The sequence below is a fragment of the Callorhinchus milii genome, unplaced genomic scaffold (assembly GCF_018977255.1).
Source record: "Callorhinchus milii isolate IMCB2004 unplaced genomic scaffold, IMCB_Cmil_1.0 Scaffold1, whole genome shotgun sequence".
Classification (NCBI taxonomy): domain Eukaryota; kingdom Metazoa; phylum Chordata; class Chondrichthyes; order Chimaeriformes; family Callorhinchidae; genus Callorhinchus; species Callorhinchus milii.
This window is the reverse complement of record NW_024704742.1, coordinates 14727362-14752031: the sequence shown is the minus strand read 5'-3', so window position 1 is coordinate 14752031 and position 24670 is coordinate 14727362. Positions and strand designations below refer to the sequence as shown.

Sequence of the window (24670 nt, the reverse complement as noted above, 5' to 3'; positions counted from 1 at the left end):
CTGAGCGGAGGGAGCGGGCAGGTTGGGAGGGAGGCAGCAGGTCAGAGCGGGAGGAGGTGCAGTCAATTCACTTTACGGTATATTCTGTGAAGTGCTTTGAGATGTCTTGGGGACATGGAAAGCGCTATATCAAACGCAAGGATTATTATTAGTAGTAGTATTAGTACTATTAGTTTTATTAGTATTATTAGTATTATTAGTATTATTATTAGTAGTAGTAGTATTAGTACTATTAGTATTAGTAGCAGTAGTAGTAATAGTATTATTAGTATTAGTAGTATTATTATTACTATTACTATTATTAGTATTACTGTAGTACTAAAGCTGATTTATTGACAGCTGTAACAGGCCGCACAATTTGCGCACATCGCTCCAGAGCACGTCACGGCAGCCACGCCTCCAGAGAAGAACCAGCCAATCGGAGGCCACGGTCGCGGTGATTGACGTGAAGCCGCACCAACCGCGAGCGAGGCGCGAGACCCGAGGATTGCGCGTTGTGATTGGCTGCGCGGGACGCTCTTCCGATTGTGACGCTATGGCGGGGGCGGGGCGTGGAGTGTGAGCGCGGGGGGTCCGCGAGGCTGAGGCTGACAGTGAGTGTGAGGGCCATGGAGCCGCCCGAGCAGGAGAAGCTGCAGCGCCGCCAGCAACAGCAGCAGCAAGAGCTCGAGCTCGAGCTCCAGCGTCAGCACCAGGAGCGGCCGGGAGCCCCGCCCCATCCCAACTGCCCGCTCGCTCTGGCCGTCCATTCCTACTGGTTCGACTTGTGGCTCTTTGTGCTCTTCGACCTGGTGCTGTTTGCCATCGTTTACCTACTGTGACCGCCCGACCCCGACCCCGGAAACCCACGGACCGCCTCCTCCCGACACCGCGCTCGGGGAAAGTTGGTTTCGGCTCCACTCCCCGACTGGCGGGTAGGTTCCCCCTCACTCCACACAGCTCACCCCCCCCCCTCCCAACCCCCCCTCCTCACCCCCCAACCCCCCTCCACACAGCTCACCCCCCCCAACCCCCCTCCTCCTCACCCCCCAACCCCCCTCCTCACCCCCAACCCCCCCTCCTCACCCCCCAACCCCCCCTCCTCACCCCCCCAACCCCCCCTCCAACCCCCCCTCCACACAGCTCACCCCCCCCCACCCCCCCTCCTCCTCACCCCCCAACCCCCCTCCAACCCCCCTCCACACAGCTCACCCCCCCCACCCCCCCTCCTCCTCACCCCCACAACCCCCCTCCTCCTCACCCCCCAACCCCCTCTCCCACCTCCTCACCCCCCAACCCCCCTCCTCACCCCCCAACCCCCCCTCCTCACCCCCTCCACACAGCTCACCCCCCCAACCCCCTCCAACTCCTCACCCCAAACCCCACTCCACACAGCTCACTCCCCAAACCCCCTCCTCACCCCCAACCGCCCCTCCCACCTCCGAGAGAGAGAGAGAGGCGGTGAGAGCGAGAAAAAGAGGCGGTGAGAGCGAGAGGCGGTGAGAGAGAGAGAGAGAGAGAGAGGCGGTGAGAGAGAGAGGCGGTGAGAGCGAGCGAGAGAGAGAGGCGGTGAGAGCGAGAGAGTGGCGGTGAGAGAAAGAGGCGGTGAGAGCGAGAGAGAGGCGGTGAGAGCGAGAGTGAGGCGGTGAGAGCGAGAGTGAGGCGGTGAGAGCGAGAGTGAGGCGGTGAGAGCGAGAGTGAGGCGGTGAGAGCGAGAGTGAGGCGGTGAGAGCGAGAGTGAGGCGGTGAGAGCGAGAGTGAGGCGGTGAGAGCGAGAGTGAGGCGGTGAGAGCGAGAGTGAGGCGGTGAGAGCGAGAGTGAGGCGGTGAGAGCGAGAGTGAGGCGGTGAGAGCGAGAGTGAGGCGGTGAGAGCGAGAGAGAGGCGGTGAGAGCGAGAGAGAGGCGGTGAGAGCGAGAGTGAGGCGGTGAGAGCGAGAGAGAGGCGGTGAGAGCGAGAGTGAGGCGGTGAGAGCGAGAGTGAGGCGGTGAGAGCGAGAGTGAGGCGGTGAGAGCGAGAGTGAGGCGGTGAGAGCGAGAGAGAGGCGGTGAGAGCGAGAGTGAGGCGGTGAGAGCGAGAGAGAGGCGGTGAGAGCGAGAGAGAGGCGGTGAGAGCGAGAGTGAGGCGGTGAGAGCGAGAGAGAGGCGGTGAGAGCGAGAGAGAGGCGGTGAGAGCGAGAGTGAGGCGGTGAGAGCGAGAGAGAGGCGGTGAGAGCGAGAGTGAGGCGGTGAGAGCGAGAGAGAGGCGGTGAGAGCGAGAGTGAGGCGGTGAGAGCGAGAGTGAGGCGGTGAGAGCGAGAGTGAGGCGGTGAGAGCGAGAGTGAGGCGGTGAGAGCGAGAGAGAGAGGTATGTGGAGTAAGGAAACTTGCCCAACATTTTGCCCTGTCGGGAATCAAACCCAGGTCTCGCGCTTGCCAGGCAAGGCTCTAACTACAACCGGCCTTTGCTGTAATGTGGAATTGTTTTCATCCAGTTTACAAACTAGAACAGAAAGGCAAAATATGTGAAGAAAGGCAAAATCTGTGAAGGATAATAATAATAATCCTTGCATTTGATATAGCGCTTTTCACGTCGGGAGGACGTCCCAAAGCGCTTCACAGAACACACTGTAAAGTGAATTGACTGTATATTTGTGGGCGAACGCGGCAGCCAATTGCGCACAGCAATGTCCCACAAACAGTCGTAGATTGAAAATGACCAATTTATTATTGTTTTGTTTTGGAGGGATTATTATTAGGTGTGTGGAGTAAGGAAACTTGCCCACGGTTTCGCCCTCTGCCTGGAATTGAACTCAGGTCTCTCACTTGCAAAGCGAGTGCTCTAACCACTGAGCTACAGGACTCCAGTTAAAGTACATTAAGTTACATTAAGAGAAAAAGAAAAACGAAGGATGGAATAGGGCCATTGAAGATAGGATCGGGTGAGGATATGACAAATCATGTTACACAAGCTGCAGAAGTACAAAATAAATTTTTGCCTCAGTTTTTAGTAAAGAGGAAACAGGAAATTTATTGGATCTGGAAAGAGAACGCAGCAGTGTTGCAGAGGCAAGTTGTGACACTATACATATCACTACCAGCATGGTTGCCAAACAACTGCACAAACTTAAGGTAAACAAAGGCCAGATAAATTGCATCCAAGGATCCTTAAGGAACTAAGGGAGGAAATTGCAGGAATTCTGTCACAAATCTTTCAGAAATCACTGGATACTGGAGAGGTTCCTGGGGGCTGGAGAAAGGCAGATGTTCTTTACTATTTATCCTGTCCTATTTTTAAAAAAGGTAGCAAAAGTGACCCAGAAAACTCTAGCCCAGTGAGTTTGACATCCATTGTGGGTAAAGTTATGGAGATTCTTATTAAAAAATAAGATCATTGGGCATCTGGACAATAATAAAATGAGAAAGGTTAGCCAATATGGATTTATTAAAGGGAGATCCCATCAAACTAATTTACTGTTTTTCTTTGATGGTGTGACAAAGGAGCTTGATAAGGGTAAGGCAGTGGATGTTGTATATCTGGATTTCAGTAAGGCCTTTGATACAGTTCTTCATGAAAGGCTGGTACTGAAAATAAAGAAAGCAGGAATCAGAGGAAGTGTCTTACAATGGATACATAATTGGCTGACCGATAAAACCCAGAAGGTGGTACAGGGAATAATAATAATAATAATCCTTGCATTTGATATAGCGCTTTTCACGTCAGGAGAACGTCCCAAAGCGCTTCACAGAACACACTGTAAAGTGAATTGACTGTATATTTGTGGGCGAACGCGGCAGCCAATTGCGCACAGCAATGTCCCACAAACAGTCGTAGATTGAAAATGACCAATTTATTATTATTGTTTTGTTTTTTTGGAGGGATTATTATTAGGTGTGTGGAGTAAGGAAACTTGCCCAAGGTTTCGCCCTACAGTGTTTCACATGGGGATGCAAAATCCAGGAAGGGACTATTATTTAATTTCAAATCTGTACAGAAATCGAAAAGGACCTGGGGATCCTGATTGACAATAAATTGAAGCTATTGCAACAGTGCTCAGTAGCAGTGAGTAAGTGAAGAAACTGCTTATTAGACCTTTGAATTTCCCTTCCTTAAATTTTCATTAACAAAATACTTCTAAATTAGACAGTTATTGCTCACTTCAATTATCTCTAGTTCATTGTATACAAATGTGCCATGTTTCAATTGTGAGAGGGGATTTATTTAGACTGTAATGATTATTGTAGTGCAGTTTTAGGTGAGGGTTGACATCCTTCATTAAAACAGTTCACAAATCCTGTAAAGCGTTTTGAGACTCCCTCCTGACGTGCAAGGTACTATATTGAATACAATGATTTATTATAAACTGGGGTCCTGTGTCCTGTTCAGGTGGATGTTACAGATCCTATGGTACTATTCGAAAAGAGAAAGGCATTTCTTCCAGTGTCCTGGCCAACAATCTCACAAATAAAACTTGTCATTCACTGGATGGTTTGTGGAGCTTTGCTATATACAAAAATTGGTTGCCATGTTCCCCTAAAAATATACACACTCGTGCTTTACAGTAAATCCTATGAAGCACAGTGAGATCATTCAATGACTCAGTAAGCTGCTATATGAAATGCAAAGATTATTTATAACATGTGAAGTTTTAAACCATAAGAATGGAAAGAGCCTCAGGCTCGTGCAGCCAACTGAGTTTGGATGATTGCAATGTTTCAGTCCAGCTTCACTGAATGTGAGTGAAGATTGCCCATAATTTCTCAGGCCTTTCCTTGCATAACTGAATGTTTTGGAAGTTGAACTACATTGCTCCTCCAAGTCCACTGAACCTCTTTATATTATTGACAATAGTTGTATAACTGCAACTGATACACTCCATGCAGCGCTGGAGATATCCCACATTGTCAGGAACCGTCCTTTGGATGAGATGTTCAACGGGGGCTCCATCTGCCTATTCAGATAGAGGTTATAGATCCCATCTCACTATTCGAAAAGAACAATTCCTTCAAATGTTATTCACTTCCTTGACTGTTTGTGGGACATGTTTGCCCACAAAAAACAGTCACTCCATTTTATTGTGTATCTTGTGAAACACTTCCAGATATCCTCAAGATGTAAAATATTTTTTATACTTCTCTATACAGTTAAATATCTACGCCTTATGACTTTAAGATTGTTCAATACAGTGAATATGTGCAAGATCCTAGCCACATTTCTCGTGTCATTGTCCATCAATAAAGAATTGTCATAGGTTTGTTTTTCAACAGATATGCTTTTTAACCTCTTCTGTGGAAAATATTCTGTCCACAAAGATTTGTTAAAAAATGTATTATTTTATATGTAGAGAAACAGCAACTTAGTAGAGTCATTTCCTTGATTTTGAAGCAAACTTGGTTTTACCTTTTGTCTCTGACAAGTGTCCAAACACAACTCTGTGTTGAATGTGTAAGTGAACATAGAACAAAAAGAGAAGTGTAGAATTATTTAGATGTTGTCGTTGAATTATTTCTACTATTGGATTTCTAATTGTTAAACTTGTTTTACAGCAAGAGTTGTGTCCTATCTTTTATATTGCTCTATATGCTCCCTCTTGGCGATGTCATCTGCAGACACGGGGTAAACTTCCACATGTATGTGGATGACACACAAATCTACTTCTCCAGCTGCGACTCGAGGTCCACCGATGTCCTGTCGGCTTGTCTGACTGACAGCAGGGCCTGGATGAGCACAAACTTCTTGCAACTAAATGTTGATCAGACGGAAGCCATACTCATAGGCTCCCGACAATGTCTTCTATTCTGCGGCTCTGACCTCAACCTCCCTGGCCTATCACTCAGACTCACTGAACCGGTGCGCAACCTAAGCGTTAGATTCAACCTACATTTAAATTAAATTAAGAGGGAGCATATAGAGCAATATAAAAGATAGGACACAACTCTAGCTGTAAAACAAGTTTAAATTAAATTTTAAATCCTTTCTTCCCCACATCCGGTCCCTGACCAGGACCGCCTTCCTCCAACTCCGCAACATTGCTCGCATCTAATCGTACCTTACCCCAGACACAGCCAAAACACTCATGCATGTGTCCATCACCTCCCGAATCGACTTTTACAAATGCCTTCCTCAACAGTCTCCCCAGCTCCACCGTCTACAAGAACCAGCTGATCCAAAACTGCCACCCAGATACTCACCCTTATTAAATTCCGTACTCCCATCATACCAGTTCTAGCCAGGCTCCACTGGCTCCCTATTGCCAAATGGATTGATTTCAAGATCCTCACACTCATTTTTTAAATCCCTTCGTGCCCTAACTCTCCGACCTACTTATTCCCCAACCCACTACCCACTGTCTCCACTCGACTGTCTCCAACTTCCTGCATGTCCCCTGTGCTCTCCGTTCCACCATCAGTGGCCGTGTTTTCAGCCACTATGCCCCAAAACTCTGAAACTCTTTGTCTCTCCGCCTTGCTCCTTCCTTCCCCATCTTCAGATTGTGTGTCTGAAAACCCTCCTCTTTGACCATGCCTAGTCACCTCCACCTCTGTCAAGCGCTCGGGGATGCTATCCTGTGTGAGGGGCACTGTATAAATGCAAGTTATTGTTATTGCTGGCTGCAAGATGATGGAAAGTTTCCCTAGTGCCCTGCTAAACTGAACAAATACTAACCTGCACAATAAGGTACACTCGAGACTCTTTTTGAGTTTTATCTATCCTGACTTGATATGCACCTGGTGCTCTCTTTTGAACATAGTTTCTTCCCTCTCAAAATACACAAACGGAGGTCTATCTTGAGAAATGTTTTACTCGACAACCATGCCATTTTCTTGCCACTAAACTGTTTTATACTATAATACCAATCTTACCCAGAAATTCGACAGACATGAAAGTTTGTTGGTAAGTTAGAGATAACTGCATTTGTGTAGTTTCTGTTTGCAGATGGTGCTGTGAGATCTGCTGAACAGAATAAATGGAACAAATAATACTACAATGTAGGCTGCAGCATACGTTCAAGCACCTATATAAAGGGTCAAATAAATTCTGCAGAAGTTTGTTTTTTAACACTTAGTTTGCAAAGTAAATTGTATCTTTATTATCTAATTATTCTGATGAAATGTTCTTTATTTTTCAGTGGTTACCTTGGAAGTGATGCATGTCAGAGACTTTTATCGCTGTGGATTTCCATGTTTACAGATCAACAAATGGGAACAACTGCACGTTTATAGAGTGGAGCATTTGACAGACGTTCCAACATTCCAAAGTCACGATGTTTCTGAATGTCTTGTGAAGACCAGGGTCCTGATCCCTTCTCTTTACTAACAAACTGTTTCTCTAAGACTGCAAGTGATTTATGGTAATAGCAGGCAAATTGCCATAAACATTAAATTTCACTCTGCTGAATTTGTGCTGTTGAATTTATTTTTGGATGTGTACGTGGAGTAGCATATTTGACAAATGTTACACCTTGAACTTTCATTGTTGCTTTGAAGAACAACAAAATTACATTTGTATAGCGCCTTTCACGTTGGAAGGACGTCCCAAGGCGCTGGACAGTCAGTGTTTCGGACCTGAGCTGGCGGTTGGGGAGGGTGGAGGACAGTGGGGGAAGGAGAGTGATCGAAGGCATGGTTGAAGAGGAGGGTTTTGAAGGAGGTGGCAAGGCAGATGGGAGTTTCAGAGGGTGGCAGAAGGCATGCCTGCCAATGGTGGGGCAGGTGAGGTGGGGTACATGAAGCAGGTCAGAGCCTGCTCAGTGAAGGGAGTGGGCAGGATGGTAGGGTGTTAGGAGGTTGCAGAGGTAGGGGGGAGCAAGGCCATGGAGGGCTTTGAAGGTGAGGACCAGGATCTTGAACTAGGGTGATAGGGTTATGGAGCCTGGTGACACAGGTTACAGAGACTGGATGATCTGCAGTCTATGGAGGGAAGAAGGGCCTCTGGGGGAAAAAATATGCAAATGCTACTTTGCCTTGTCCTTTCTTCAGGTTGGTAATGTAAACCAGATTGGCTTATGGGTGGGCAGTAGCATAGAAAGAGAGGACTTATTTGGGGTACAATGGCTCCATAGCGCTTGGTAATGGAAGCCTGGTCAGCAGGACAGTGGAGACCAGTCCTTTGAAGCAGGGATTTCTCCCACTCAGCTCCTATTAACCATGTAACCCAGCAGCATAACAGATAGGGTTGTACAGCTGAACAAGCAAGCTATGGTTTCAGCTGGTTTTAAACTCCAGCAGCTTTCCAATCCACAGGCGGGCTCTTGCATCAAATACTTCTTGGAATTGGCTAAACTGAGCACATTCCTCTGGGGTGAGAGTAGTCATTCAGTTCCACACAAGGAAGACGAACATGGCACTTTTAGCTGTTTACAGGCTAATCCTTGCAGTTGATATAGTATCATGTCAAATGTCTGAATGCACTTCACATGATTCATAGGTGTAACCATTTGAAGGCAAATACACAACAGCTAATTTGCACACAGAATTAGGCTACAAAGGGAATGACTAATTATTTTATCTGGGGATGGTTAGCCAGGATGCCAGGAGCAACTCTGTTTTGAATATGGGATCTTTAGTCTCTACCTGAACAGGAAGAGGGGTTTGCTTTAACATCTCATCTAAAGGATGGCACCTCTGGCGATGCAGCACTCCAAATCTCATCCTAGATTATGAACCACAAGCTTCTAATTCAGAGACAAATGCTATCAACTGAGCTGGGCTGACAGTGAAGGGAGTGAATCTCCAGGTTTAATAGCATTTTTAAAAACCATACACCATGGAGCGACAGCTGGATGCTTGTTATTGATCTGCAAGTTAATGCTTTTTATATGTAATTAACCATTTGGTTAAATAGACTCAAATCCAAAATGGCATAGTTTGAGTTTTAGAAGTATAGAAATTACAGTAAAGGGCCTTAAGCCTGGGATGCCTTTGAATGCGTTTTCATCCAATTCTGCCATTTTCCCATATCCTTTTATTGAACTTTTTCTGAATGTCTAATCCCATTTTGAAAGCAGAGAATCAAAAAGGTAACATGTCATGACTTAACCCTTCACTAGGAATAGAAAATCACAGGGTATCATTAAAATTCCTGTTATCAATTCAACTGAAGTGTGAGTACAGATGGTGCACTCAAATGCATACAAAGCATCTATAGATATTACCAGAAATATAGAAATCTTATCAAAGGACCAGTAAATATAAACAGATCTTCTTTTCGCCTTAGCATATGCTGAATAATGCTGCTCTGTGAAGAAGTTTTACATTGCATGCTTAATTTGACTTTTTTTGCATACTGCTTCACAGTTGAAGTTTACATATAGGTATTGGAATAGAGGCACATTTGTATACAATGAACTGGAGATCATTGAAGTGAGCAATACATTATAGGATAACTTTACTGTCTAATTTTATAGTATTGTGTTAATGAAAATGTAAGGAAGAGAAATTAAACTGTTTAATAAGCAGTTTCTTCACCCAAGATCTGATCTTTAACTCGTCCAAAGAATTTTCCTAAAAGGTACTACTGTTCAGCTCTATTCTATCATTTGAAATTGACAGCGATTAAAACTCCACCCTCCACAATGAGGTATCTAAACAAAGGCAAAATTAAGCAATCAATTGCTATTAATTATCAATTTTTCACATGGCGAGTTGTTTGTTGGAATGCATTGCCTGAAAGGGTGGTGGAAGCTGATTTGATAAGAACTTAAGGGAAGTAGATAATTATTTGGGGAGGACAAGTTTGCAGGGCTATGGGGAGAGAGTGGGGGTGTGGGATTGAATAGTTCTTTCCAAAGAGCTGCCACAGACATGATGGGCCAAATGATCTTCTTCTGTGCTGTATAATGAATAAGTTTTGTATGTATGAATGAGTTTTCACCCATAGTCATGGTGATTGTGCCATCAGTAAAATCTAATTAAAGTATTCATCAATTTAAAATAATTTACTGTTACTGAAGCTTGTACATATAAGGACCGAGAGTGGTATGTGATGTGTATATATTTCAGGATGAAGCTGGACCATGAGGTTGTATAAGCTCACAATGCAAGTAAAGACAACATCTAAAAATAGAATTAACATAGTTTATTTAAACTCTTCATACTTATTTGCTGCTAGGAAAAATGTTAATGCACGTAAATGGAAACCTTTTTATACATATATGTAAATATATTTCTCAAAATATGTATCCAAAGCATAAATCAGTGTGTTACAAATATTTGCTCATTTTTACATAGAAAAATAAATAGGCACTTAGTATCAGTCACAATTTGGTCTTTAAATGTCCTTAGGTTTGACTGTTCTATTAACTGCATAAATTAATGTCAAGTGTAGAAATTTTAACAGTATATTTGTAATTATGGCATGAATTTATTACAAATTATATTTAAATTCTTAAGGCCATCATTTTAGATATTTCTATAAGTAGTTAAAATTATAAAATGGTACATCAGAAATCTGTTGCATAAATTAAAGTTTAGATGGCAGCACAAGATTAATGTTTAGGGCAAGGTTCAGTTAGTTAAACAGATACAAATCCTCTTTACATTCACAATTGAATGACAGTTCTAAAGATGGTGCAGCCATTAATGGCAATGCAATTTTTGCTGTAAAGCCAGCAAATAGAAAAAAATCTATTTTGACAAAAATGTCAAAACTGCTCTCACAATGCAAACTCTTATGCCATCCACATGACAATTTAAGGTAAATATTTCAAACAGATATCCAAGAAAACATTGCTTTGTCTATATAAGGTAAATAATATTTTGTTGGGAGAATAGGGAAATACATGTATAAGGACCATGGATGTCTTTTTATCCACAAAATAAACTATTTAATCAGAGTTTAATTTTCATGTTAAAAAAAAAAGGGTAGAGGGGGGAAAAAAGTGATGTGGGTAAATTCAATGGAAAAAATCTCAGGAAAACAATATTGTGTTATATACCCATTATAAAAGGTATAACAGGTAAAGGTAGAATAGAATACCAAAAATTCACAGCACAATGCTAAAGCACCTTCATTCTCTGATCGTTAACTACAAGCAACTCTGGAACAAAATGGAATACTTGGCATCACAGAGGTCAGAAGTCACCTCAGAGCGCATAATTTGTGTTTATAGTTAGGGCTGTGATTGATGTGCGCATCTCCTGGAAGCTGAAAAAAACTTTTATATGAACAATTATTTGAGATCCACCAAAAAAAAAAATTCACATGGGGGAAAAACGTATAAAAACTTAGATTAAATGTCCCTACAAATTAATTGTTCATTTTTTTCTTAAATTACAGTACCTCAGAAAATTCTCTTTCATGTTTTTCTGAAAGAGTCGACTCCTACTTGGGGCAGTTCCATGGACACACTTGGTACCTTGTCCAAATGGTCATCACTTTAGTGAATGCTAGCAGACAGTTCGATTTGGGGGGCTCCACAGCCAAACCTAATCCACTCCTTACCAGACATCCACACATTCCAGCAGAGGTTTGTCTATTGGTAGCAATTAGGAGCTGGAACCATGGTTGAATTCCCCCTACCTAATATAGGGACACTGAGGTCACATGATAATACTCTGGCTGAGAGTATTAGATTAGTTGCTGGAAGACGGAATTTAAATTTCCAATTCTGATCAGTTTTAGTACTTGTGGTACACGGTTGGATTGCCTAATGCTGCACTTCATATTGCCTTTACCTACTGGCTATCATCAGAGAAAGCTCCAAATGTTTCTACTGCCTACACAGAATAATTTTCGTTTCATAAGTGTTAATACAAAAATATTTTCCCTAGAATATTGGAAAGGAAGTAATTTTTGAGATTAACAAAAGTTATGTTTTAGTGGGTTTAGTGTTTTTGAGAGCTTGGTGGTCCTGGAAAGACAATCTAACTTAATCTGCATTAACTTCTTAAACATTCTCATTGAGACTTCCTGTGAATCATTTTTAGTTATGGGTGGCTGAGCTTTCTGCTAATTCAATTCATCGATAATAGAATCACTTCATACAAATTTTTCGAAATGGCACCATTTTAAAGGCAAACGTGATATTGGGAGATTTGGATTCTCCACTCTGAATTACATTATACTGTTCACAATTAACATTCTGGTTTATTGCAAAGGAGGCTTCTTTTTTTCAGGATTACAAAATATCGATAAACCACAATTGTCAAAAATATTGCTTTCTATACTGCTTTGAAGATAAATCACTAGTGTTTTTCCCTTCTAAATTAAACTTGGATGATATTTGTAACTAATAAGTTTTTCTTTTATGAAAATTTTAGGCAATACCTATACTCCTTATGGCAATCAATTGATTTTTAAAGTCCATACATTAAAATAGTAAAAAAATACTTTATAGTAAACAAATAAGGTACTTATCTGAAACTCTGAAATTGCTACTGGTGTATTTTATAGTAACTTTTTCTTAGGATTTAACCACAAGTGAATTAGTAGCATAGTGTTTACTAACTTGTAAATTAGTGGCATAGGATCAAAGACAGGAAACCTTGAAAATACTTTCATATAAAGACCAAAATTACAGTTTATACAAAGTTAGAAAGTTATAAATCTGGAGCTTAAAGTGTACAATATAAACAGTTCTTGTCTGTTTTTTAAATAGTTGCATATCTTCACTATTTACAGTATCTGTGACAAGGAACAAATAAATACATTTATTTTCACTGCCTGCCATCCCGACTGGTAGCTGCCCTCTATTGGCCAATTTCTGAAACTTTACCCAATGTCTTCGGAAGGTTTTTGTGCAGTTTTTCTCTTGCCTTTGGTTATTCAACTATCCAGTCTTTTTAAAACTAGTTTATTGTTGAAGGTAGGCCCAATCTCCATAATGACCAAACAGTTTTGTTAATAGTTTCTTGCACTTCGTAACTTTTCAGGTTGTTGATACATCACTGGTGCAGACAAGCCTGATCCATGGTTTGCATCTGAAAACAAAAGGTCAATTGTGTAACTCAGAAGGACCTAACCCATTTAAAACAATGAAAACCTAAGCCACCATGGAATAAACCCAGTCTATCCTCAAAGTCAGGACGTCAGAAACATATCAAAGCAGTAACTTAGGCTAAAACAAATATTACAACTTCAAATATATTCACACTGCTCAATTAGGACCTACATAAATATAAAGCTTTGGAACAGTGAGTTTGATATTTACATCGTTTGATAATGAGGTGCTATAAATAAAACAGAAGTACTCATTTTTAGGTCCCACATTTCTCCTTAAAAAATGTGGAAAAGAGAAAATTCTGACAGCCACATTACAAAATGTTCCCAATGCTAACTCACTGCCATTTACAGCAGCAAGGTTTTAAAGCCTGATGCAAAAATTAGTGCTGCACTGCAATTTAGACACATGATTTTCAAATTTTGGGGCTTTTCTGAAAGTTTAATTTAACATTACCCTATCGCCCACCACCAACAACATGAGCAGTACTCTCAGGCTAAAGCTGCTCCTCAACTGACCTTTAGAAGACTAGAGCAGCACAGGCTTATCCTTGTGTTGCAAATGTATAATGGAGAGTGGAAGCATTCCCACACTATTCTAATGATTTGGTTGTGCATCGTTCTGTGCACATGGAGCAGTTTTTTAAAAAATTACTGTACCTTGCAAAATATAGTCACTTTCCCAGTAAGTTTCCATTAAAAATAACCCAAAATGACCAGCTTCTGGAGTGGGGTTGGGGGAGGAGAAAGTACGCAGGGGAGGGGGAGTGGGGGATGTGAAGCAAGCCTGAGTGTAGAGCAAAAAGTGTGAATGGGGGAGTTGAACTGCAGGATATCACAGAAGTAGTTGGACAAGAAAGCTTCTGAACACAGACCCAAAAAGGTCAATCTCAGACAGTTTTCACGTCTAAAAGTGAACAATTTGCCTCTACCCTATCCCCACAAATCACTGGGCCACTTGTTCAAGGAAGGTGTTTAAAACTCTTCTCCTGTAACTGAAAGGAATGGTAGTCATGAATTGAAACATGTACATCATGTTTACCATCTTCCATAGTAGTTACCCAAATTTATGCAATTATGCTTCAATTGTTGGTAAATACCTGTTTCATGTTTTTGCAGTCCTAGCTACAAGTGGGGTGTTCCTTTTCTAGGACTGTACATCGTTTGAGATGGATTTACAACTGAACCTGTACGAAAAACAGCTCAGAGTTAAAAAAAAATGTGAAATGATCAATAGCATCAATAAGGCAATACATCACAGCTGCTAATCACTTAGTCAAAGTCACACAGACTTTTATACCATCTACTTCATCTGCCTTCAAATAAATCACTCCAGAAGTACTTTGTGTAAATATTCCACCAGATTTCCCTTCTTACTCCTAACTTTCAAATTCAAAATTAGTATCCTAATGCCGTATTGGATTCAGTTACAGCAACATTACAAAGACTTTGGAATATTAGGGGGAATTTCGGGGCACTGACAAGAGTGGTCTCCTTTTGTGCTGAAAATTTCTCCGATTCTGACTTAATAAAGAGGTAAAATGAAAATCTGTTTCAAATAGCCACCAACTTTCTTTTGTAATTAATTGCACAACAATTTACACAAGAGATACCGTAAAGACAGAATATTTCAACAGTTAACCTGGATCACACAACACAATTTAAAAATAAAATTGTTGAAATGGTGGTGTTAAAATGTGACATTGCTTGCAAAATTAGCAAGAAAACCATGCAAAGCCCATTTCCAGTAACATTAAGAAGCACCTAATAGCAGCCTAGCAATGATTCCTCCCTGAATTTTCAATTCCTGGTCATCAAAGGGCAAAACTATGGGCAAGTTTCCTTACTTCACATGCCTGATAATAATCCCTCAACAAAAAAATAATTTGGTCACTTCAATCCATAACCGTTTGTGGGACACCGCTGTGTGCAATTGGCTGCCGCGTTTTGCCCACAAAATATACAGACAATTCACTTTACAGCATATTCTGTGAAGCGCTTTGAGACATCTAGAAGACATGAAAAGCGCTATATAAATGCAAGGATTATTATTATTATCATCAAAAGTGGTGAATTTAGTAGGAGCAGAATTTATTTCGCATTGCTATTTTCAGTTTTAAATTTAAACTAAAATGCTCAGAGGAAAGTGATGGGAACATACCCATGTCATATGACCCAAATAAAAATAATCCGATACCACATTGGTGCCATTGCATTGTTCTGGAAGCCACACAACAGTATAAGTAGCAGGTTCATATTTTTTCAAATCCAACTCACCTTGAAAGGAATGCCCCCCCGGCGGGAATTCATTAGCTTTCATATCGGCAAAATAAAGTTTAGGTCTCTCGTGGTACTTGACTCTATACGTGTCAGTCATGCAACTATCCACAGAAAAATAAGTAGTTGGGGCAACATCATTAGGTAGTCCCGGTGTGCAGGCACTAAATAGCCTTGATGAAGCAGCATCAGTTTCAAGCTTTAGATAATTGTCAGACGCAGCTTTCGTTTGTCTATCATGTGAAAACACGGGATCAAAATTGTCATCACGCCTTTGACCTAATATTTTTTTAGCATTTGCCATTTCTTCCCTTGGCTCAGGTAGTGGTCTTGTATTTAATAAGTTATTCTTCAAATTGGTTTGGCCTCTCCGAGCATACATCTTTGGAGGCAGAGGTGGTGGCGATGATCTTACTTCATGAACAGGTTCCTGGAAGTTCTCTCGGTTTTCATAAACGTGGTGTGACTGTGCTCCTCCAGAGGGAGGGTGTTGTCTAATTTGGGGATTTTCAGGTGAATGATAACCTGGATTCAAATGGGCTGAAGATCCCTGCTGTGATTCTAGTGCATCGATTTCCATATCCTGATAATGGGGAGGAAACAAAGGAACTGCAGAACTTGATTTTGCTTGAACGCTGGAAGTTTGTTGATAAGGACCAAGTGAAAGTTTTTCAACATCTCCAATTGAAGTTTTATGAGGTTCTGGTGGCACAAATCTATCCCTAATGCTGGTATCTGCAGAGGAGCTTAGAATAGCTGGGTCTGTATAAGTTTGCTTTAGCTGATGTTGCGGTGAGCTTTCATCATCCTTGTATTGCCTATTCTGTACCCTCATCCCTGCCGAGTCATAAACCACACGCTTGGGTTGAGGGGAAAGTGCACCTTTTCCAATTTTTTCCAATGGTTGACTTTTATCAAACTTCTCTGCACCAATCTGTGATCTAAAAACAAGCATTAAAATAAGATTGATTTTACACAGCTTGTTCTAATTTAGTAGCTGTTCATATTCTGATCAATTAAGTATTACACTTCCACAATATTCTTCAATCGGTCTTCAGTCGGGGAGCGGCGGCAGGAGAGCGCGGGGAGGAGCCTGGGCCTACTGACCCAGGTACTTAAACTCGACGCCGGAGCGAGTGCAGCCAGTCGGGGAGCGGCAGCAGGAGAGCGCGGGGAGGAGCCTGGGCCTACTGACCCAGGTACTTAAACTCGACGCCGGAGCGAGTGCAGCTAGGCAGTGGAGGGAGGTGTGGGGGCGGAGCGGGGAACTGCGACGTCATAGATTAGTTTTCAGGTGAGTGCGCGCGCACAAAAAAAAAAAAAAAAAAAAAAACCCTCTGCGCCCCCCCCCCCCCCCCAGGGCTCACATCAGAGCCCACTATGGTCCTGTTGGGTTCGATGCCCCAATCTGCGGGATAATGCCATCCACCTGACCGCTCGCTCCCGGTCCCTATGGCTGCCGCTTTGACCCGAGCCCCCTCACCCCCTCCCTCCCACCCCCCTCCTCTCTCCCCCCAAACCCTCCCCCCTCTCCATCTCTCCCGCTCTCTCCTCCTCTCTCTCCGTCCCTCTCGTCTTCTATCCCCACTTGACCCTCCCACAACCTCCCTCTGTTCCAGTCTGGGAATCCTCCGCCGGGCTCACCGCGGCACTCGGCGTTGGCTGTCCAGCAGCAGCCACACCGACTGCCCCATTCCCCACCACTCTCGCCAGCCACCCCGGACACAGACCCGGGGAGTCAACCTCTCCTCCCTCATCCCCATCTCCCCCACCCCTGCCTCACAACCTGGACCCCCCTCCCCTCCCACACACCCTTCTGTCAACCGCTCCCTCCACATCGGACTGCAAAATGTCCGCTCCCTCTGCAACAAGGCCCTGGTCATCAACGATCTCATCCTTGATGAGAACGTTGATATCATGGCCTTGACAGAAACGTGGCTCACCCCAGGCGACACCTTCCCCCTCACGGAGGCCACGCCACCCGGCTACACCTCCCACCACATCCCCCGCCCCAACCGCCGTGGCGGTGGTGTTGCCCTTATCTCAAGGACACCACTTGCCCTATCCCCCTACTCCTCTGGCTCTTTCCCCTCCTTCGAGCACCTCACCCTCTCCCACCCCTCATTCCTCTCCCTTAAAATCCTCCTCCTCTACCGGCCCCCTAAAACCTCTCCCACCTTCATCTCTGACATTTCAACACTCCTCACATCTCTTTGCCTCTCCTCTGATCGCCTCATCATCCTGGGCGACTTTAACCTACACTTCACCCCCTCCTGCTCCATCTCCACAGACTTCTCTTCCCTGCTCTCCTCACTCAACCTCTCCCTACACATAAACTCCCCCACTCACAGTCACGGCCACCCACTCGATTTGGTGATCACCCGGGGCCTCAGTGTCTCGGATGTCACTATTACCGACAAGGCCATCTCCGACCACTACTTCATCTCCTTCACCACCTCCACCCCCCTCCCCACCTCCACCAGACCCACCACCATCTTCTACCGCCCTTGGAAGAAGTTACCCCCACAATCCCTAACCGATGCCTTGGAGTCCTCTGAACTCCTCTCCCTCTGGCCTTCAACCCTCACCGACCCCTCTTCTCCTCTCTCCCTCCTCCACAATATCCTCTCCTCCACACTCGATACTCTTGCCCCCATCACTTCCCGCACTGTCTCCTACTCCCGCTCCTCCCCCTGGTACACCACCCACCTCCGCTCACTGAAATGCCAGGTGCGGGCTGCTGAGCGCACCTTTGTCAAATCCGGCTTAACGGTCCACCGACAAATCTGGCTGGACCTCCTCAAAATTTACCGCTCCACTCTAGCCTCGGCCAAGTCGTCCTTCTACTCCAGGATAATCCTGGAGGCGAAGAACAACCCCAGGCTACTGTTTTCCACCACATCCCGACTCCTCCGTCCCCCCGCCACCCCGCGCAGGTCATCTCCTCCAACCTTCACTGCGAGGAGATGCTGGATTTCCTTGAATCCAAGATCAAGGGAATCCGCTCCGCGGTCACTTCCCCTCCAACTTCCACCCACCACCCACCCCTTCCCTCCCACACTCCGACTCCTACCCATCCTCCCCTACACACCTTCGTACCCGTTTCCCCACCCTCTGTCACTGAACTCATCCTATCCCTAAAACCAACCACCTGCTCCCTTGACCCCATCCCCACTCCACTCCTTATCTCCCAGCTCCATTTTCTTGCCCCACACATCACTGACATCATAAACCTGTCCCTCTCCTCTGGCTCTGTCCCCATTCCATTAAAAACTGCCATCATCACGCCCACCCTGAAAAAACCCTCCCTTGATGCGTCGCAGCTATCAAGCTACCGGCCCATCTCCAACCTCCCCTTTCTCTCCAAGGTCTTGGAAAGAGTTGTCGCCTCCCAACTGCGCTCTTTCCTCTCCACCCATTCTCTTTTTGAACCCCTTCAGTCAGGTTTCCGTGCTGCTCATAGCACAGAAACTGCCCTGGTCAAGGTCACCAATGATATCCTGACTATCTGTGACCAGGGCTCCCTCTGTCTCCTCGTCCTCCTCGACCTATCGGCAGCATTCGATACGGTCGACCACGCTATCCTACTCCACCGCTTGTCCTCCCACCTCAACCTTCAAGGCACTGTCCTTGAATGGTTTAGCTCTTACCTTTCCCACCGTCTTCACTTCGTCTCAACGAATGGCTTCTCCTCCACCCCCCGTACTGTCTCATGTGGTGTCCCTCAGGGCTCTGTCCTCGGTCCCCTCCTCTTCACCCTCTATATGCTCCCCCTCGGTGACATCATCCGCAAACATGGGGTTAACTTCCACATGTATGCGGATGACACCCAACTCTACCTTTCCTCCTCTACTCTCAACTCCACGACCACCGATGTCCTGACAGCCTGCCTGTCCGACATCGAGTCCTGGACGAGAGACAACTTTCTTCAGCTCAACGTGCGAAAAACCGAGGCCCTCCTGATTGGCTCACGTCAGCGCCTCCGCACCTCAGGCGCTGACACCATCAGCATCCAAGGCTGCACTCTCCACCTCTCAAAGCCAGTCAGGAACCTCGGCGTTTTGTTCGACCCTGAGCTGTCCTTTCTCCCTCACATCCGCACCACAACTGGCACCGCCTTCCATCACCTCCGGAACATCGCCATACTACGGCACTACCTCACCCCTCACGCTGCTGAAACCCTGGTTCACGCCTTTGTCACCTCAAGGCTGGACTATGGGAACTCTCTCCTCGCCGGCCTTCCCGCCACCTCCCTCCACAAGCTGCAGGTCATTCAGAACTCTGCAGCTCGTGTACTGTCCCGCACCAGGCTTCGGGACCACATCACTCCCACCCTCGCTCGCCTCCACTGGCTCCCCATCCCCCAGAGGATTGATTTCAAGATCCTCATCCTCACCTACAAGGCCATTCACGGCCTTGCTCCCTCCTACCTCTCCAACCTACTATCCCCCTACCTACCTGCCCGTACCCTCCGTTCCTCTGGCTCCGGTCTGCTCCACGTCCCCCGCCCCAACCGCCCTACTATCGGTGGTCGGGCCTTCAGCCTCTCAGCCCCGAGGCTCTGGAACTCCATCCCCCAGTGCCTTCGCCTTGCTTCCTCCCTTTCCTCCTTCAAGGCCGGTCTCAAAACCTTTCTCTTTGACCGTGCCTTCAGCTCCCCTCTCGACTCTCTTCCTCCTCCTCGCTCCCTCCCTTCCCTCCCCTCACCCTGACCATTTCCCCCCTCCTCTCTCCCTCCCTTCCCTCCCCTCACCCTGACCATTTCCCCCCTGCTCGGGTCATGACCCAACTGTGCAGCGCCTTGGGACGTCCTCCTGACGTGAAAGGCGCTCTATAAATGGAATCTTGTTGTTGTTGTTGTTGAATTGGATAAAAATTTCCGCTCATAGGATTTTTGACACTATTTTGTGAAGTAAAAAAGATGTGCAAAGCCAGTAGTTTAACGATAATCTATTAGTAAAATGCAGTTACTGTAACTAGTTTATCGCACCAATCATTTAAAGCTGCATCAATCTGGAGATAATGTGATATCTTGGAATAAAAGTATTTTTTGCACCATGTAGTTCTAATAATTTGTTAAAGGAAAATTGAAAAGTAATCTCAGTTTAGAGATCAAAATAAACAAGATTTCTGGTAGAAAACAGGTCCCTTTATTAAAAGAACCTGAACCTTAAATCTCATTATTACTCAGTAAACTATTCAACTTTCAACTCAACCATTCAACACATCTAGAATCCTAATTAGCGTGGATCATCAGCTCTCCACTGTACTGGGTTTTAATTAAAGCTAATTTACACACCAATTGAAAAACAAATTCTTGCTAGTAACAATTTTTAAGAGCACAATTTTATTCAAGCTTTTTTCTTGCTCCTATAAAGGATTTACCCTCACCATAGGCATTACCTCTGAAAGTTAGGTCTCTGAACACTCTGGTCCCACGACTTAGAATTTTCCAAACCACTCTTGACTTGCCATGCACCTAATGAAAAATAAACAGAAAATATTCTGTTAGTTTGAATAACTGCAACTCTAAAATGCTTTAATCTTCTATTGAAGTGATGAATCATTTCATGTAGAGATTTGAATCTGACATGCCTATAGATCATTTGTTGAAGTACCAGAGGAGGTGAAATAACATCTCAGTATCTTTCTAAAATGCTTATTGAAAGCAACAATTTAATCTTGTGAGTCAGATATAATTGCCCCATTGGTGTTAGTTGTCATTTCAAATTTGTAAGTGGATGATTACCTTGTATTCAATCTCTAACATGAATTATTCTGTGCATAATCAAAGCAGGATATACTGCCTCCTTTGGTCTCATGTACCTCTGTGCTGTAGATGAGAACACATTTAGCAACATATGTTGCACAAAGCCACTGGTATGAAAATTCATTGAATGATGAGTACCCAATGTCATATTCAAAAATAGATTTAATAGCTGCTTAAATGGCATGACTGGTGAGAAATAATATGACTGATCACACTGCAATGTTCTGAAACAAAATGTCCTTTGAGATCCAGAGTAGAAGAGAACAGTAATGACATGATTTTCTTCCTGCACTGTAGTTTGCTTCATTAATAAAGTTGAAAACTGAATTGTAATAGCAACAACAACAAATTACATTTATATAGCACCTTTCACGTCAGCATCCAATGGATGGAATGTTCCTCTACTTTTTCATGGATAGCACAGCTTACTGATGCAGTTATGTGCATTCATCTGATAAACCATTCTCATATGTGCTTGTGTTAAATTTTAAATGTTGAGCACTTTAGATAGCTTATTGCTGAAGTTGGTGTAGGATGTTAATCTAGTCAGGTTCCCAGTAAATAGCATCTCCTTATTTTCAGCAATCTTTATTTTCAATTGCCGAAACAGGTGTTGTTACAATTCCTTAACACTATCAGCAGTGAATTACATTTTTAATACAAAAGTGGCCGCCATCTACTTCAGCACTCAAGAAAAAACAAATAGCATTTGTCCTGTACTTGTATGGGTTCCTATAGTCCCCAGATGCATTCATCATTTCAGGAATTAAAATGTGAAATATAAATTATTTTTATAAAGATAATTTTTCATCATCAGTACTTAATATAGCAAACTTGTAAAATTTGCATTTGTGTGCAATTTCTGGCTGTCAAATCTGTTGTGATGGCCAGAAATGGTGGTTGGCTCGGGTTTGATGAGGCATCAGTAATGAGTCAGATTTTTGAGGTGCACTTGCACTCCAAGCAGAACATTTCCTCTAGTTCCACAATACACACACACTTGCGTAAAATGTAATTTATGTAAGTGTGTGTGTATCTTTGGCAATATGTAAATGGGTGCAATAATAATAGCATTTGATATAGTGCTTTTCATGTCTTCTAGACATCTCAAAGCGTGTCACGGAATATACTGTAAACAACAACAACAAAGTAAACACTAGTAAACAACAACAGTAAAGTGAATTGACTGAATATCTGTGGGCAAAACACAGCAGTCAATTGTGCACAGAGCGTCCCACAAACAGTTGTGGATTGAGTGACCAAATTATTATTGTTTTTTTCTTGAGGGATTATTACACGCAGAGAAGCGATCTGCCAATTGCTTTTTCAGGGGTTCATATAGACCATCATCATAACAACATCTTAGTAACAACTCCAACTGGAAATTCTCACTTTCTGATCAATAGAGCTGGAAAAGTATTGTTCCAGTGTTCCTCCAGCCAGCTATTAGGTTTAGTGCCCAGACTATGCTACCCTTCTAGGTTGAGGAGGAAACCATGATGAAATAAGTGTGCTAAAAGTCATAACAAAATGGAGGAAGTACAAAACAGAATTAAGCTGGTATATTTTTTCTATGCAATAAGTATATCTACACTTCCCCAAAAAAGGGAGTTTGTGGTATACTGTTGTGTCAATTTGCCAGTAATGTACCACAAACAGCCAAGATGTGAAAACCTAATTTTATCTGGAGGATTGTTGGGCAGGACACCAAGAGAATTTTTTTCAAATAGGATCATAGAATCTCAACTTCTACCTGAACATTCAAACAGGGCTTCTCTAACATTTTATCCAAAGACAATGCAGCACACCTTCAGCACTTGCCAAGACTACAACGTCAAAGTCCTGATGTGGGGCTTGAACCCACAACCTTTTGACCCAGAGGTGAGAATGCTAACAAGTGAGTCAAACTGACAACAACAACAAAATTACATTTATAGAGCACCTTTCACATCAGGAGGACATCCCAAAGCACTGAACAGTCAGGTGTCGGGGCTCAAGCATGGGGGAGGGGTGGTGTAGGGGTGAGGGAAGGCAGAGTGGTGGGAGGGAGACCAAAGACAAAGACACTCAAGAAGGGTCTTGAGACCGGCCTTGAAGGAGGCAAGGGAGGAAGCGAGGCGAAGGGACCATGGGATGGAGTTCCAGAGAGTGGGGGCAGAGAGGCTGAAAGCCCGGCCACCGATGGTAGTGCGGGTCAGGCGGGAGACATGGAGCAGACCAGAGCCCATTGAACGGAGGGAGTGGGCAGGTTGGTAGGGAGTCAGCAGGTCAGAGAGGTAGGAGGGGGCAAGGCCATGGATGGCCTTGAAAGTGAGGATGAGGATCTTGAACTCGATCCTTTGGGGGATGGGGAGCCAGTGGAGTCGGGCGAGGGTGGGAGTGATGGGGTCTCGGAGCCTGGTGCATGAGAGTACACGAGCTGCAGAGTTTTGGATGATCTGCAGCTTGTGAAGAGAAGAGTAATTAATGACATAATTAAACACCAAAAACACACAATTTTCTTTATTCAAATAATATTTAGGACACCAATTCTATTCAATCACTAGTTGAAAAGTTAACAAAGTTATGGTCACTGAACATTCACAAGTTCATGGCTTATGGCTTACTAGACATAATTATGGTACTTTGTCACGTAACATCTACCATTTGCTATCAGTAGTAGTGGTTTTACTTTTTGTCCCAGCAAAGTTCAATACAATTGAAAGAATGGTAACTACCATGGGGAAAGTAAGATTTATTTTCAATCTAAATAATTTATTTCCCTCCAAAAATTCCATTTAAAAAGAAAGAATAGTAGATGGTAACTTCTTTCAGACATGCAAGTGGAAAAGCTGCTTTAAAAAGAGCCAGCTGGCGCATGGGAATCAAGAAGGCCAGAGGCACCGGATAATGAATGGGGTCCACACTGCAACTGCATTACAACCAGCCTGCTCTATAAAGAAGGATGTAATAATGTGGCTGTATTATATATTCATCAACAGCCATTTAGTTTTGCTGAAACCATATTTTGAATAACATTCATTAATCTTTTGGTTCTAAAATTGACATCTGGTTTATTTGGTCAAACAAGAAAATAAAGTTTAGTAATTAATCTGCATTTAATTTATTTCCTCCACCAATTTTCTCCTTCTGGTGTTGAGATTTCCTTTTCCATTCATGGCTGAATGAAGTTGCTCCCTGGTGTCCATTATTCAGGTGTGAAGTTGATTATGAATGTCAATAAGCTATTCAATGGGGGTGTCTCAACCTGGCCTTTTTAAGATGTCCACATCCAGCAATTGCTGGAAAGGAATCAGGGGAGGGAACTCCAGAATAATATTTCTCTCCCTAACCAGGGATTCTTATTGCCAACCAGGCTGAGATCAACTAACTCAGCAAAATCCAGAACCAAACATGAGACATTGCCAGCGAAGCCTGTATAGCTCAGTTACCTCACTATCCAAACACGCCAACCCATCAATAAGTCTAATGATTTTAAATGGCTGGTTTACAATTTTGGTAACTAAGCATCTAAAGTTACTCGAAATGAATTATGAAGGTTGAAAATGTATTGGTGGTTTCCAAATGTTGCTAACGCTACATAATCAAATTAATAGTTATCTAACTTCCACTTGGTCATGCAGGAATTCTCAATACAGTAAAACATGAACCCTTTTATAAAGCACTGATTGGGAGGTCAGGGGCATGTCCTTAAAAACCCACTGGTCAGCTCTTCCACGTAGTGACAT

General features: G+C 43.7%; 1 protein-coding gene and 1 long non-coding RNA gene across 2 annotated transcripts in view; one reads left to right on the top strand and one right to left on the bottom strand.

Annotated features, from left to right (window-relative positions):
- Nucleotides 1-533: 533 nt before the first annotated feature.
- On the top strand, nt 534-7354 carry LOC103177368. Its single transcript, XR_487718.1, has 2 exons — nt 534-914; nt 7086-7354. It is a non-coding gene; the product is annotated as an uncharacterized LOC103177368 (long non-coding RNA).
- Nucleotides 7355-10018: 2664 nt separating this feature from the next.
- LOC103177369 (inactive ubiquitin carboxyl-terminal hydrolase 53) overlaps nt 10019-24670 on the bottom strand; it is a 42183-nt gene continuing 27531 nt past the window's right edge. The window contains exons 14-17 of the mRNA XM_007891496.2: nt 20576-20651; nt 15173-16113; nt 13996-14082; nt 10019-12876 (exon numbers count right to left, since the gene is read on the bottom strand). Of these exons, the coding sequence (XP_007889687.1) occupies nt 14021-14082; nt 15173-16113; nt 20576-20651 (1079 nt within the window). The 3' untranslated portion in view covers nt 10019-12876; nt 13996-14020. The remainder of the gene's footprint in view (nt 12877-13995; nt 14083-15172; nt 16114-20575; nt 20652-24670) is intronic.